Consider the following 13724-nt stretch of genomic DNA (forward strand, 5'->3'; position numbering starts at 1 on the left):
CAGAAGTCGCAGCCATGAACGGCATGATACCATGACTTTAACTGACTTAGCCTACCTTTTGGCACATTTGATTCTCTAGCTTGTGATCTACTTCATTTTTGAATTAAGTAATTGGCTTATGCGTGTTTTGCTCTCAAATTTTCTAGAATCTCAATGTTGGAATCGGAAAAACTTGCTTATACATACCTTGCAATAGACGAACAATCAGTCTCTACAAGTGTCTTTGGTTCTCTCAACTTAAACATTGGTTTAAACTTGCTAATTTACGTAACCTTCAGGGCTTGGGATTAGTACGTAATAGCTCAGCTCGAACAAATACGCATGATATAGTATAATATGCTTTATAAATACACATGTTCGCGCGGTTTCACGGAACATATGAGTATGCAGATCATTGACGCCAGGATATACAGTAAATATGACAAGAGTTTGGGTTAAGACGCAACCAAGCTTATATCTATCCTCTAATCTCCCAAAGACGGATACGGCCCTGTTCGTTTCCGACAGCCAATTGCTCGGAATTCGGCGAGATGGCCACCGAAGTGATACGGCCCAATGGAGTGTTAGAGGTGGGCCAGTTGCGGTACACTGTACAAGATGGGAGGTGGACTATGAAGGCAATTAGTAAAAGTTCCAAAGCAGGTGCGAGTAAGAAAATTCATACCAAGTCTGAGGGCATCACGCTTCCAGCGACTAGCCATAACCAGCATCTGGCCATCAGGAGCGAAGACTAAATGGCTGATAGGAGTGGTAAGCTGGTCCAACACACGCGCCGGAGTCGGGCTCCGAGGGATACCAGCCTGCGAAGGACCATCCTTCTCAGCCTGTGAGGCGTTCGCATATGCAGCAGCCCAGTCGCGGCGGTCATAGATGTTGGTCACACCGCTTGAACTGCCGACAGCAACCCAGCGGTCTCCACCGAGCTCGAGACGGCCAGAGCGACCACCCAGAGTGAGGACAGTAGTGCCGACAGCACCGGCATCGAGCCAGCGAGCTACGACGCGGCGTAGGCGACCATCCCACTCTGAAACCTCACCGTTCTTGCTGGCGACAGTCATTCCCTCGCCATCTGACCACCAGGCGAAATCTGCAACACCGCCGCGGCCGTCGACACGCACCTGCGCAATCCACTGGGCGGTGCTGGAATCGAGGATGTTGATCAGACCACCGCCCTTGCGAGATGTACCGACCAGACCGATGTAGCGGCCGCAAGGAGAGAGTTTGAAGCGCTCCATGGACTTTTGTTCTTCTTTTCGGTCTGCGGTTCCGTTGACTTTGTCCACTTTGCCGGTGTCCATGTTCCAAATGTGGAAGTATCGTCGTCGGCCAGAGGCGAAGATCTTGTTACCCGTGGGAGGGGCAAATGCAGATGTGTGGATTGGGGTGCGCTTGATGTGCAGGGAGGTCAGGAGGGGGTTGGGGGATGGTGCTGAGGGAGAAATGTGGTGCATGAAGAGAGTTGCGGCAGGGCCAGATGAAAGCAGGATCGGGTAGTGTGGGTGGAAGTTGAGCGAGTCAACGGAGGACTGGAGCAGATGTAATTGTTAGCTAGGACAATTCCTGTATAAACGCATAAAAAAGAACGTCTTACCGGCTGTGCCTTGCCAACATCCTTCAGACGTTGGATATCAAGAACTTCTTGTCGGAGCTTGCGCTTGCCGCCGGAACGCGCATTGTCTTCAACACGGGTAAGATCGGTGGCGTTTTGAAGCAGCTTAGCCAGCGGCTGCATAGATAATTGCTCATCCTCCTCATCAGAATCCATTTCCTCTCCGCTGGCATCAGAGTCCGAGTTTGCGTTGCGGCGCATAGCAGCAAGCTCTGGATTTGCCCACTCAGGAGTGGGGTGCATGCGCTGAAATTGTCTGCGCAGCCGGCGAGTGTATTCCTTGCCACTGATAACATCTTCGGACTCGACCACACGCAGTTTGCGGAGCTTGGCCTGGCTTGCAAGCGAGACGGCAAGGCGCTCATCGTCGCTGTCATACCATATCGCAGGAGCGGACTCCTCGTCTTCATCGTCGGATGGGGTCTCTGGTGAAGGAATGAGATCTGTATTTTCGGGTGCAACGCCTGAGTCGAGGAAAAAGAGCTGCCAACAACCAATTCGGTTAGCACCGTTTCGCAATTTAAAACTGAGGAAGGAACTCGAGAGGGCTGCATACATCTGCATCGGCCATGTCCTCAACATTCTCTTCATAGCCTTCCTCCCCCTCATCACCACTTCCACTCTCTTCATCACTGTGCAGAGTGAGCTGCATAGCATCCGCCCGCTCCTGCTGGTTCTTCAATGCGCCCATAAAACCCTCATCGTCACCGAAAAGCATGCGCTCCAGCTTCAGTTCAGCCTCATCCTTCTCAGGAAGTTCTTCCTCGTCGGAACTAGTTTCATCGTCCATTTCAATGTCGTCGACCGGTTGCAGGTTCATCGGAGGGAGTTCAGACGAAGCGGCCGTTCGCTTGGTCTTTTCCTTTAGCCGAGTTTGAGGCATAGTGGCGTCTCAGTATTCTGGAGTCGTAAAGAAACTGAGATCTCCTGTTCCGTCACAATTCCACACTGCGATCGGCAATCTGAAGCTTGCGGAGCGGGATGGGAATATTTTTCGCTTTGATTTTTGCAACGCCGGCAAAAATTGGCGGTGTGGGAGACGGTCAGTATAGTACTTGCCTTAGGCAACCAACATGGTTATCTAGGTCACGATGACGCCCTCACATGCTCTAGATGCTCTAGATCGCAAGAAATAAGCCATTATGGCAGTGGACAATTTATATATCTGGAGTAAGCCAATTTAAGCCAAAATTAATGGTATATCTAGCAAAGTATGATACCATTTCCCGAGATCTAGATCTGTGTTCAATGCGTAAATAGAAATGTACAGATCAAGCAACTTATTCGTATTTCAAGGAAGTATTCGTGTACACATAGAACGTTAACGCTGATAAAATCAAAAGACCAGTACCAGTAAAACAACTTAATCAAGGTAATTACCAGTGGTACACTTAAGCGGCCGACTTAGATTGTTCCTCATGTTCGCGACGACCGCCGCTAGAACTGGAGCTAGGTGGGTGGTAAGGTGGGAGTGATGAATGATCCTCGTTCGTAGTTACTTCTGATTCCTGGATGGAAATCTTGGTTTGTGGTACCGGAAGGGGAGATTTTTTCCCTGGGGAAGAATCATCCTCAGAATCGGATGAGTAGGCATCGTCGATACCAGCGAGAAGACCTTCCCGATGAAGGTCCTCATCCGCAACAGCGTCGCCGCGAGAAACATCATCGGCAAAGAAGTCATGAGGTATGGGTTTCTTGATAAATGTGTCGATGATGTAGTATTGGATGGCGTTCATGGTGACGGGGAAGAGAAGCATCACAAAGGTGATCTGCAGAGCAGTGTTTCCTTCTGTCCATCGCAAAGCCCAGTCCCCAACCTTAACAATAAAGGGGAACAGCTGTATCAAGAAGAATACGCATATTTTCATTATGAGCAGTCCCAGAAAGTATATGATGGATTGCTTGAACCACCATGATGCGCGAGGTGGGTGGCTATAGTTCCCAGACTGTATCGATTCTGGTGGGTTGGCGAGAGGGGTGTAGGATGCAATAAGGTTCAAAATTCGAAGCGCAACAATCAATATGGGAATGCCTAGAGTGGTCTGAAGGATATTTTAGCTTTTTTTTTTTTTTTTTTTTTAAGAAAAAATAAAGGGGTCACTCACATCAATCCCAAGATTCAATAGGTAGAAGGAACAAGGGTTCGGTTTGTAGTCCATCCGAATCTCCAGTTGACCCGCCGAAAACATGGACATGAGAAGATTTGCCAGATGAAGCATGAACGAGCCGAACACTTGCTTCGAAACGTCAAATGCCCACACCTTGATTGGCCTTTGGGGCCGTTCTCTCCATCGTTTAAAGACCAACGACAGTAGCGCCAGCGCCCCAAGGGCGGCCTGAACAACCAGAGAGAAAGGACCGAGAAGTTTGCATTCGCCACCTTCTCCATTCGGGTCTTCTCCCATCCCAGTCACGGTGGCGCCATGATAGTATAACATGTGTTGTTGCGGTGTTGGCGACGCTTGTGGAAATGAAGTGGCAGCGATGAGGGTGGTAGAGGCCTTGACAGCGATCGACATGGCGAGATCCGCGTCCATGGTTGCTATGCAAGGAGCAGATAGGTCTTTGATGCCTGATCGATTAAAGGCAACGAAATGTGACTTGTATGAGAATGCCTGTTGTGTGACGTTCAGGCGAGGAGCCACCGGGGCTTATTGGGCACCGAGGCAGCACGTTATACGCAAAGCATCGATTTGAATGGCAAGTATGTTACCCTTTACGTTACCATGTACAAGACCTGTCTGGTGAGAGGAGGCAGTGTAGAACGAGAGTCCAGAGGTGGAGATAAGGCGAGGTTTGTGGTTCAGCGTTGCAGCGAGCTGCCTGGAGGCGGTGTCCGCCCCCGCAACGGGATCGACACGGCTAGATCAGGCTTCGCCTCCTTGACGATGTATAAATACTTTGGGAAACAAAGGGTGACTACGGGTATAGGAAGCTATACAACTTCGTTGTTCGAAAGTTTCTGACTTACTATTGCCTTTGATATGTACCTAAGTGTGTACGGACTTTATTGGCCAAAGATTAGCGATGACGATGGGCGGACAGGGTCCCCTTGTCTGCATAAAGGTGGATCGTCTAGTAAACGCTTGGCCTTACCGCCCAGGACCCTGATTCCTATATCAGAAGGAGAACTGGAGCCATTTGAGTGATGGGTGTAATGTGCGATCGTCGATCACCCTTCACAAAAAGGGCATTTCGAGATGTAGTTTGCTGAGCAAAGTGGGGGGATTCGTATTGTGATCACCAGAAATAAGAATATGATAATAGAATGCACAAAGAAAAGAAAAGAATCTCTCGTTCGAACGGGGTCTTCTGAGAGCTCCCCGACCATGAACGAGGACCAAGAAATGATGCCCATCAAACCTCGTCACCCTCTGAAAGTCGAGGGTAGAAAATAAAGAAGAAATCCCAGGGAATAAACAAACGCCGGTAACCCCTCAACCAAGCCAAATTCGATAAGAATTGGAGTCGTTGTAACACCATGCGCAGCCAAATGCTTGCAGAGGGCATCATTAGAGCCGAATATCGTCACGTCATTCTATTCCATGCTGCTGTTTAAGTCGTTCCAAATTTTCCTGTCTCTCTGCGAGGTCCTCTTTCGAACGAAGCATCTTTTCCGGCTGGTGATACAATACTAAAGCATTTATTAGTCTCCAGTCTCCAGTCACCAGTCACTTCTTGACCAATCCAAGCTCGAGCGATTGTTTATAGACGTACCAACCAAATATCTGTTTTGGAAGTTGAAGCCATTGAGCTTATCGCATGCCTGTTTGGCGTCGTGTACGTCCTCGTAGACAACAAATGCCGTACCCTTGGAGTTGTTCGCGATACCCTGGCGAATTTGCCTACGAAGAGAAGAAAAAGTCAACCTCAAATTCGCCCATCAGGTAAAGCATCGAGGACTTACCGAATAGGCCCAAATTTGCCGAAAAGGTCAAAGAGTTGCTCTGCCGTTACGTTGTAGCTAAGGGGATTAAGTCAGCCATCCACTCTGGTCTGCAGATGATATTTTGTCGGAAGGTGATGAATCTGGGGGATCGGCGGGCTGCGGCGGGAGACAACGACACGTACTTGAGGTTCTTGACGAAGAGAATCCTACCAAAAATCATTCAAGTTAGCATTCAATATTCGACAGATGCAATTCCCGATGAGAGCATAAGACCTCGTCCGCACCGTGGCGGATGGGCATCGGAGATAGGGAGGGGCACGAGAAATCACGTACCGATTTGCTTCGGGAGCGAGCTTCCGGCTCATCCTCGGAGTGATTTAAGGAAGGTGATGAAGTTGAAGAATAAATGGGGAGTGAGATACCCAGGGTATCGAGGGCCGTGGCGGTGGTAGGAGGAGATCGCAAAGAGGAACAAGAACACGCAGAATGCACGAGAGAAGTTCTTGGCATCGCCGAATTTGGTTTAGCGACTACCGCCGTTTGACGGGATGAAGTAAGCGCTTTACCGTACCTGACAATATTACCAAATACGTTACCATCAATATTGCCTATCGCACATCACATGCACTCCCCACGTCTCGTATTGTATGGTAATACTGAGACAGCTCGGCGAACGACGCTCTCGTCGCAAGTAGAATTAAGTCGGGGATCTCAACAGAGGCTTTTCGACTTCTTCCTCCTTCGACACAATTGAATCGCACAACGTTATTCTCCCACAGAATAATATATCCTTCAATTTACTGGTATGGGGAGGACCGAATCCGTCATTACCTATCGTCTAGTCCGCAGATTGTTCCGCGTACATACCTTGCGAACTTACTCGGCCTACCACTCTCCCTCCTTCACGCCCTGACATCTTCCACCCTCCGACCACCACCCACACCTCCCCGGAAACGCTCCATCCATCCCCATATCCTCAGCTTGTCATCCAGTTCGCAGGAGCTCACTCCTGCCGACTGGATTGCGCTCGATTCGCTTTGCCTCTCTGCCCGCGGACTGCGGCGCGACTCTCGGCGCCTTTGTCCTCCCGCCGCTCGACTGAACCCCCTCAACTCGAGCGCATCCGCAACTCACCTCCCTCATCCGCCCTCCCGTCGTCTTCAATCGTCTCATCGAGCATCTCAGTCTATCTCGCGGTCCTCCGTGCGAATGCCCCCCTGCCAGGAATGACTTTCCTTCCTCCTGCGACGGCCTCTCGCTAGTCCGTGTGGTCAAACATCCCCGCTTTGCACCCACCTACCGCAAGCGCATCCTCTCGCACCGCCAACTCGGTCTCCTCCAATTACCTCTCCCAGTTACACTCTGAGGGAGCGAAAATGATGAGTGCTGCGTCCTTTTTAAACCCTCTGGGCGAGCGCCCTCCACAATACCGCACTCCGTCCCCTCCGCCGCGACGCGCTGTCGAACCTATTACACCCTCCACCACCGAATTTCTTGCCTCGTGGGCCGAGCGTAATGTCACTCGGGCCACAAGCCTTGACCGCGACCAGCGCCCATCAAATCATAGTCGGAATGCCGCTGCCGATGCCGTTTCCCATCATCGGTCGGGCCATGGCCGGTCAAATTCCACTATCGACACGCTTGCGACCATCGCCCTCGCAACAAGCCCGACTTTCGCACCCCTTTCATACCGGCCACCCTCCCCTAATTCTCGTTCCATCGCACCCCTACTCCCTACCGATAGTCACTCCGAACGCCCGGTCAAACGTCCCCGGTCAGAGAGAGACCCGTCACCGCATCACTCTCGGAGACTTCCGCAGGGCAACCCCCACTCCACCTTCATAGACAGCATGCAGATCGACGCAGAGCTTTTGCTCAACTTGGCCCGCTCAACCGACACCCAACCTGATAGCAAAAAACGGGTCAGCATTGACGAGACCTATCACAGCCACGGCGCTGGCTCAATACGAAACAATCGAGTTGGTTTTGTCGGAGATTCTGCTAGCCTAGAGGATGGGAAATTCCTGCACCAAGAGGACAGCGTCCCATCATCACGCATGAGATCTCGTTCTGATGGGTCTGCATTCCTCTCGCGTCCTGTGATTCGCGGTACACGTCCATCCACTAGCTCAGGGACATTGCCTCCGATTGTCTGGGAAGATGAGAATGATAATAGCCCTCCAGCAGACGTTTCTCGCTACGCTGGATATGGGGAACACCAATCTACCCAGGGCCGAGAATCTCTTCCTCACAAAACAGCTGATTCCACCCCAAAAGTTGAAGACGAGGGAGGTGATACAAATCAAGCAAGCTGCTCTGCGTGTCACCTGGTGCGGATCCCTGTGGAAACCGAGGAGCAAGATGAGGACACTTGGATTGGTTGTGACGGATGCAAACGCTGGTTTCACATCGTTTGTGCTGGGTTCAAGAACGACCGGGAGGTTCGCACCGTCGATAAATACATATGCCGTGCATGTCGATCAATCCATGGCCAAACAACCTTTGTGCGCAAATCCTCGCGTGCTCGTACAGCGATTGATTATGCTGGTCTGAACCAGGGAGTCGTCAAAGCGGCCACTGATTCTACCGAGCACCATTATTTGGAGCCTATTCGTCAAGGGAAGATCAAGTTCCAACCAGAGAGTTTCCCTCGCATGAAGCCAGAGCTGGTCACGGCAGAATACTTCGAGCGAGGTAATGGATGGAACGAACCTGTTGTGATTCCCGCCTGCTGGAATAGCCGTGACCCCATTCCTGAAGTTGATGCGGACCTAGAGGCTTTGGTACATGAAGCTGCAACACAGGAAATGTTTGATGACCTACTCGACGTTGTTTCTGAACAGGAAATCGACGTTGAAGAAAACCTTGAGTGTGGCCAAGATCAACTAGACATGGTGATCCCTCAAGGCCTCACTGTCCGGGCGGTGGCTGAGCTCTATGGCCCGGAGGAGAGGGTTGAAGTCATCGATGTCAAGTCCCAGCAAGGAGAAGACAAGAGGTGGAACATGCAGAAATGGGCAGACTACTATGAGAGCTCTGAACCAAACAAGCCTGTTCGAAATGTGATTAGCCTGGAGGTGTCACAAAGCAAGCTAGGCCGGCTTATAAAGCGGCCTAAGGTTGTACGCGATCTGGATCTTCAAGATGCCGTGTGGCCCGAAGAACTGAAGGCCATTGGCGACTATCCAAAGGTACAATTCTATTGCCTCATGTCTGTCGCCGACTGTTATACCGACTTCCATATCGATTTTGGTGGGTCTTCGGTGTACTATCATATCCTCAAGGGTAAGAAGACTTTCTTCTTTATACCTCCCAAGGATAAGCATCTCAAGAAGTACGAGGAGTGGTGCAATTCTCCCGCGCAAGATTCAATATTCCTCGGCAATCAGACCAAAGAGTGCTATCGCGTGGATCTGTCCGAGGGGGACACTATGCTTATTCCGTCTGGCTGGATCCATGCCGTATGGACTCCAGAGAACAGTTTAGTCATTGGTGGCAATTTTCTCACTCGATTGAATTACGGGATGCAGATCAAGATTCTAAATATCGAAAAAGAGACCAAGGTTCCCAAGAAGTTCAGATACCCTTTCTTCCAGAAGATTCAATGGTACACGGCATTGAAGTATCTGGAGGATGACCCGATTCCGCAGAATGTGCTGGAGGCCTTCGCTCAAGACGAAAACTTCCGGCTTCACCGGCACTACCCTATCTACTATGAGTTTGGAGAACGTTCCAACCAGGAGCCTCCTAGCTCCCCTTACTACAACGCCCGGTTCTATTCCCAAGCGGAGTTAGAGGGCCTGCCAGAGTTGACCAAGTACCTTCTGCGGACAGCTCTCATTGCAAGCTCTTACAACGTTGATGGAGTGACAGTGGAAGTACGCAATGCGGTCAGGCGCTCTATTCCGAAGGGAGTCGGAGATCCAGTGGATTTCATTCGCAGATTTGGTATCTGGGTCGCCTGGAAACGTGGCAACGAGAAAGCACCCCAGTGGACCCGTCCAGGGGTGATCGAAAGCAACCCCAAGGTATCTCTCACGGAAAAACGACCAGCTGGTCGGCCTAGTCGACGTTCTGAACGTAATGTGGACGGCCAGCGCACCTATGCTGAAAGACAAGCTGTTCAACGGCCGACAGAGGAGGCCACTACTCCCGTGCCTCCCGCGAGCAGTGGTGGTACCATCGCGCCATCTGAAAGCGCAACGCCAGCTCCGGTTGGTCCTGTTTCTGAATTCTCTACTCAGGAGCCAATGACTCCTAAGCCACGGTCTACGCCACGCGGCTCGGGGCTTGGACCGAAACGTGTCGCTTGCGATGCCTGTCGCAGACGACGCATCCGGTGCCGCCATAAGGATGAGCCAAATGAGTGGATGCAAGGTCGGCAAATGACAATGAATGGATTTGTCCCAGGATCTGGTCTTAGCACCCCATCTTCTCTCGCCCAAGATGCGGTTTCTGCACTGAACTCCTTGGCTGCCATTGCTTCCCAGGCGGGATTCCAAGGCAACAGCGTGGCTGGCTTGGAACACTTCGATGGCTCGGCCTTTCACTCGGCAATTATGGGTGCCTCGACTGCGGCTGTCAATAGACTAAATGACGCGAGCCCTGACGGTGCCAATGGTAGTAAAAAGGGACGAAGCAAAGCGTGCGATGACTGTCGGAAAAGCAAGGTATGTAACCCTATTCTACTATTCACCATGAGATTTGCAACTAACCCACGAAACAGCGTCGTTGCATTCATGATGATCGTGGGAACATTGACCCGATCAAAGCCCAAGAACGATCAAAACCTCGGGGCACTGCTTCCGCAAAGCGACCCCGTCCCAATGAAGATGACGCCATGGCTGCCGCGGCCAAGAAAGCTAAGCAGGAGAGCACGTCTCCAATTGCACACCCAGCATTCTTCAGTCAAAATGCAAGCGAGGGCATAATGGCACACGAGATGCCAGTCAAAACCTACGACGATGAATCCGTTGGCTTTGGCGCTATGGATCAGCTTCAAGACCAGCCTATCAAGGAGAGTGAACCGCACATCGGCCCAGCTTTATATGCATCTCCGCCTGCTTTCCATGTCGACTTGATCGAAGGAAAGGATATCACGTCTATGTCAGTTTCGTCGAAACCGACCGCCTCCTTAGTGTCTCCACCCACGTCGCTGGCCGATGAAATGGATGTGGTGCAGGATGGCGAGGCACTAGCATCCGTTGAGGGCGAAGCCCCCAATGCGCTTCACACCCCTAATTCCAGCTCCCGCCATTCGTCTCGCCAGCCTCGACTTGGTGACCAGCCCCGACATGGTGAGCGACCTGCGCCAGAAGCAACTGCGCATCGTGTGAGTAAGCCGGTCAGTATTCCAGCCTCGGCTCCTATCCGTCGAACAACCCCGGCGTTCGCGACCTCATCTAAAAAGCCTTCGTCGCGTCCGTCATCCTCCCACGCAAAGAAAAGCTCTCCGATGGTCGAGAGGCATTTTGAGCGCCATGCGCCTACCTCATTGTCTCCTCACCAATTGAAGCATACGAAGCATTTCATTGGTGAAGAGGATACGGATGCTGAGAGCCTACGTCTCATTCGAGAGCTTCAAGAAGAGGAATTTGGACTGCGAAGACGACGAGGCTAGGCACGAGGCCCTGGCCGTGGGAATTATTAGAGTACTCCTGACTGGCATGCGGAGAATGGCCATTTTTTTTTATTTCTTTTTAAGTTCTTGTCCTTTGCTTAACGCAAGGGATTATTCGGGATATCCTTTCAAGTGATCAGGTGTGGAGATTCGGCGTTAATGTTTTCTTTCCATTCATCCTCTTTCGGCGTTTTCTTTGTTATAGTTTCCCCTCGGAGCTAGGGTGAAGGAGTTTTGTGTCTTGAATTCTTTTGTGTGCATGGGGTTTCTCGATCTGGCCTTGGGTCTCCTTGCTCGTTCAAGTGATTACTTTTTCTTTTGTTCACTTATGATCCAAATATCTGGACGTTCCTTTCGTGTCTCGATTCCACTTATCTCATTTTTTGTCAATCGTCTCAACAGGACTGCAATCACTTTGCTGATAGGCTTTTGAACTTCTTTCTTTTGTCCTTTGGGTGGGTTTCTTCTTAGTAAACAAGGACTTTAAAGAATCGCGTTAGGGACATACACCTATATTTCGAAATAATTGTACGGTTGCTTTGTAAAGCTCGTGGCCAGAGACCGTAAACCGCTCAAAAGATTAAGCCTTTTGCTCAACGTACATAACTGATCTTATATTCATCCAGACCTGCTCGACGGTATTCCAGCTCGACTTCTGTCCCATGACTCGAAGTCATGGAGAGGTCTAAGTTTTCTTCCGAGGTTTGTGATTTTTCGATTTGGAAAATGATCAGCAAAAGCATATTGTAGATCGTCAATTGGCAGTAATATTGATATCTAAAGTTTTGAAGCCTTGTTAATCAAATGAGCATTTACTGGTGTCACAGCCTTTCCAGTTTGCTGGAACGAAACTATGTTCTCCATCCCCAGGCGCTCAAAACCAATGTGCGAGTCCAAAGAAGCACCAGCATTATGTGAGAGAATCTCCACATTCTTCATCTTAGCCAGTTCGGGGCTGACATGCGGCTCATTAAAGTGTACATCCAAGCCCGCGGCAGAGAGCTGGCCCCTCTTCAGGGCGTCAACGAGAGCCGCTTCGTCCAGGAGCTTCCCGCGGGCAATATTGACGAGACGAGATCCTTGCTTCATCTTTGCTAGCAGAGATGCATTTAATAGAGTCTCTCCACTGAAAGGAGTAGCCACGACTACACAATCTGACTCGGCGAGAAGGGTGTCCATAGAATTGTGGAAAGTGGCGTTGGAGACTTGCTCCAGCTGCCTTGGCATCTGGACAATATCGTAGTAAAGAATCTTCATATCGAGGGCTTTGTATGCCTTCTCTGCAGTTCGACGACCGATTTGGCCAAAACCGATGATACCGAGCGTGTGACCCTTGGGGTTATGAGAAACCATAGCAAGGTTGCGGTTGGCATCTACAAACTGTTCGGCATCGATAGCGCGAGCTGCCATCGCTGACCATGAGAATAGTCGGAAGGCAGAGATGATAAGCCAGATAGCTGCGTCAGCCACAGACTCGGTGCAGGCAGCGGCAGCATTGCAGTAGATCACACCTGTAAAGAACCAGATCAGTAAAGAACAGACAAGGCGTGATTATTTTAATTTCACTTCATACCCTTCTTGGCCAAAGCAACCGTATCCACCCAGTCAAAACCAGCACCAGCACTAGCATAGATCTTGCATGAATCCGGGAGTAACGAGATCAATTCCTCGTCCCAATTTCCCATCTCACCACCGGTGTTCCAGAAAGGTCGGTACATCGCAACAAAATCACCAAATTGTCGCTCCTTCAGTGCTCGGATGAACTCCGGTCGCGACATACTGTATGAGCGCTTGATCTCGAATTGGTCTTTGAATTTGGCATACTGGTCGTGGTTCCAGCGGATGTCGTCGCCCAGCTGGAGAACGATTGGTTTGCCCATTTTGAGGATGTATGGTTATGTATGCCGCTGGGGTTTGAGGAACCTCAAAACACAACAAAAGAATTTGCGGGGAAGAATATGAGGAGAAATTTTCCCCAGACAATTTGTCAATAAATATTCTTCTTGAATTCCAAGTTTGTCGTCTATCACGGCTATTGTAGCGATATACCGACTCGGGGTTTGTCGGCTATTGAGTGGACTCGGTTATTGGAATCCGACCCAACACCGACTTGTGGAGAGCTTAGAAGAAGATCAGAGGAGTCGGAATTGCGATTGCACTTTGGATGTCAGCGAAATAGGAAAAATAGAAAAAGAAAAAGGCATAAATATATCTTGCATGTTTGAACGTTGCAAGTCTGTTGCTGCCCGCGTAAGTTTTGGGAAGCTGGAGCTATATTCATGACAATGAGATCGTCAACAACGGGAGTTGCCATCCACCTTGACCTCTACAACTTTGTTCTCTTTAGTTGCAATGCGCCCACCTGCCCAATTGAACTGAGGAAAACTTAAACTTAGAATACCATTTATATTCAAGGATTCTTAGACATGAACAAACTATTTCCCCAATCTGATGGTTACCCAATGTGACGGCTGGTACAATCACTCAAAAGCATCTTTGGATCAATATGTCAGCCTAGGCAAATCAAATCATAGCCCAAAGTTGGCTAAGCTGTTGCTGCGGAAAAGATGAGCTTTAGCAGAACTTCTCAATCCAGCGATAAGGCT

The 13724-nt window shown here is 50.1% G+C and overlaps 5 protein-coding genes across 5 annotated transcripts; 1 reads left to right on the forward strand and 4 right to left on the reverse strand.

Annotated features, from left to right (window-relative positions):
- Nucleotides 1-431: 431 nt before the first annotated feature.
- On the reverse strand, nt 432-2569 carry N7503_001601 (WD40 repeat domain-containing protein). The gene is made up of 4 exons (XM_057061148.1): nt 2166-2569; nt 1592-2092; nt 665-1526; nt 432-609 (listed from the first exon to the last, which is right to left on the reverse strand). The coding sequence occupies exons 1-4, from the start codon at nt 2490-2492 to the stop codon at nt 458-460; spliced, it is 1842 nt and encodes a 613-aa protein (XP_056925110.1). The 5' UTR covers nt 2493-2569; the 3' UTR covers nt 432-457.
- Nucleotides 2570-2953: 384 nt separating this feature from the next.
- N7503_001602 (STIMATE family protein) lies at nt 2954-4146 on the reverse strand (the record flags this gene model as incomplete). Its single annotated transcript, XM_057061149.1, has 2 exons — nt 2954-3651; nt 3715-4146. 2 exons carry the CDS (start codon nt 4144-4146, stop codon nt 3001-3003), a joined length of 1083 nt encoding a protein of 360 aa, XP_056925111.1. The 3' UTR covers nt 2954-3000.
- Nucleotides 4147-5142: 996 nt separating this feature from the next.
- N7503_001603 (putative pre-mRNA branch site protein p14) lies at nt 5143-5863 on the reverse strand (the record flags this gene model as incomplete). Its single annotated transcript, XM_057061150.1, has 5 exons — nt 5143-5243; nt 5327-5454; nt 5517-5573; nt 5681-5704; nt 5832-5863. The coding sequence occupies 5 exons, from the start codon at nt 5861-5863 to the stop codon at nt 5143-5145; spliced, it is 342 nt and encodes a 113-aa protein (XP_056925112.1).
- A 1011-nt stretch (nt 5864-6874) lies between these two features.
- Nucleotides 6875-11118, forward strand: jhd1 ([Histone H3]-lysine-36 demethylase; the record flags this gene model as incomplete). The annotated part of the gene is made up of 2 exons (XM_057061151.1): nt 6875-10168; nt 10225-11118. 2 exons carry the CDS (start codon nt 6875-6877, stop codon nt 11116-11118), a joined length of 4188 nt encoding a protein of 1395 aa, XP_056925113.1.
- A 777-nt stretch (nt 11119-11895) lies between these two features.
- N7503_001605 (D-mandelate dehydrogenase-like dehydrogenase) lies at nt 11896-12998 on the reverse strand (the record flags this gene model as incomplete). Its single annotated transcript, XM_057061152.1, has 2 exons — nt 11896-12629; nt 12692-12998. The coding sequence occupies 2 exons, from the start codon at nt 12996-12998 to the stop codon at nt 11896-11898; spliced, it is 1041 nt and encodes a 346-aa protein (XP_056925114.1).
- Nucleotides 12999-13724: the final 726 nt, after the last annotated feature.

Source organism: Penicillium pulvis (genome assembly GCF_028828015.1).
Source record: "Penicillium pulvis strain IBT 33274 chromosome Unknown contig_12_segment0_segment0, whole genome shotgun sequence".
Lineage (NCBI taxonomy): Eukaryota > Fungi > Ascomycota > Eurotiomycetes > Eurotiales > Aspergillaceae > Penicillium > Penicillium pulvis.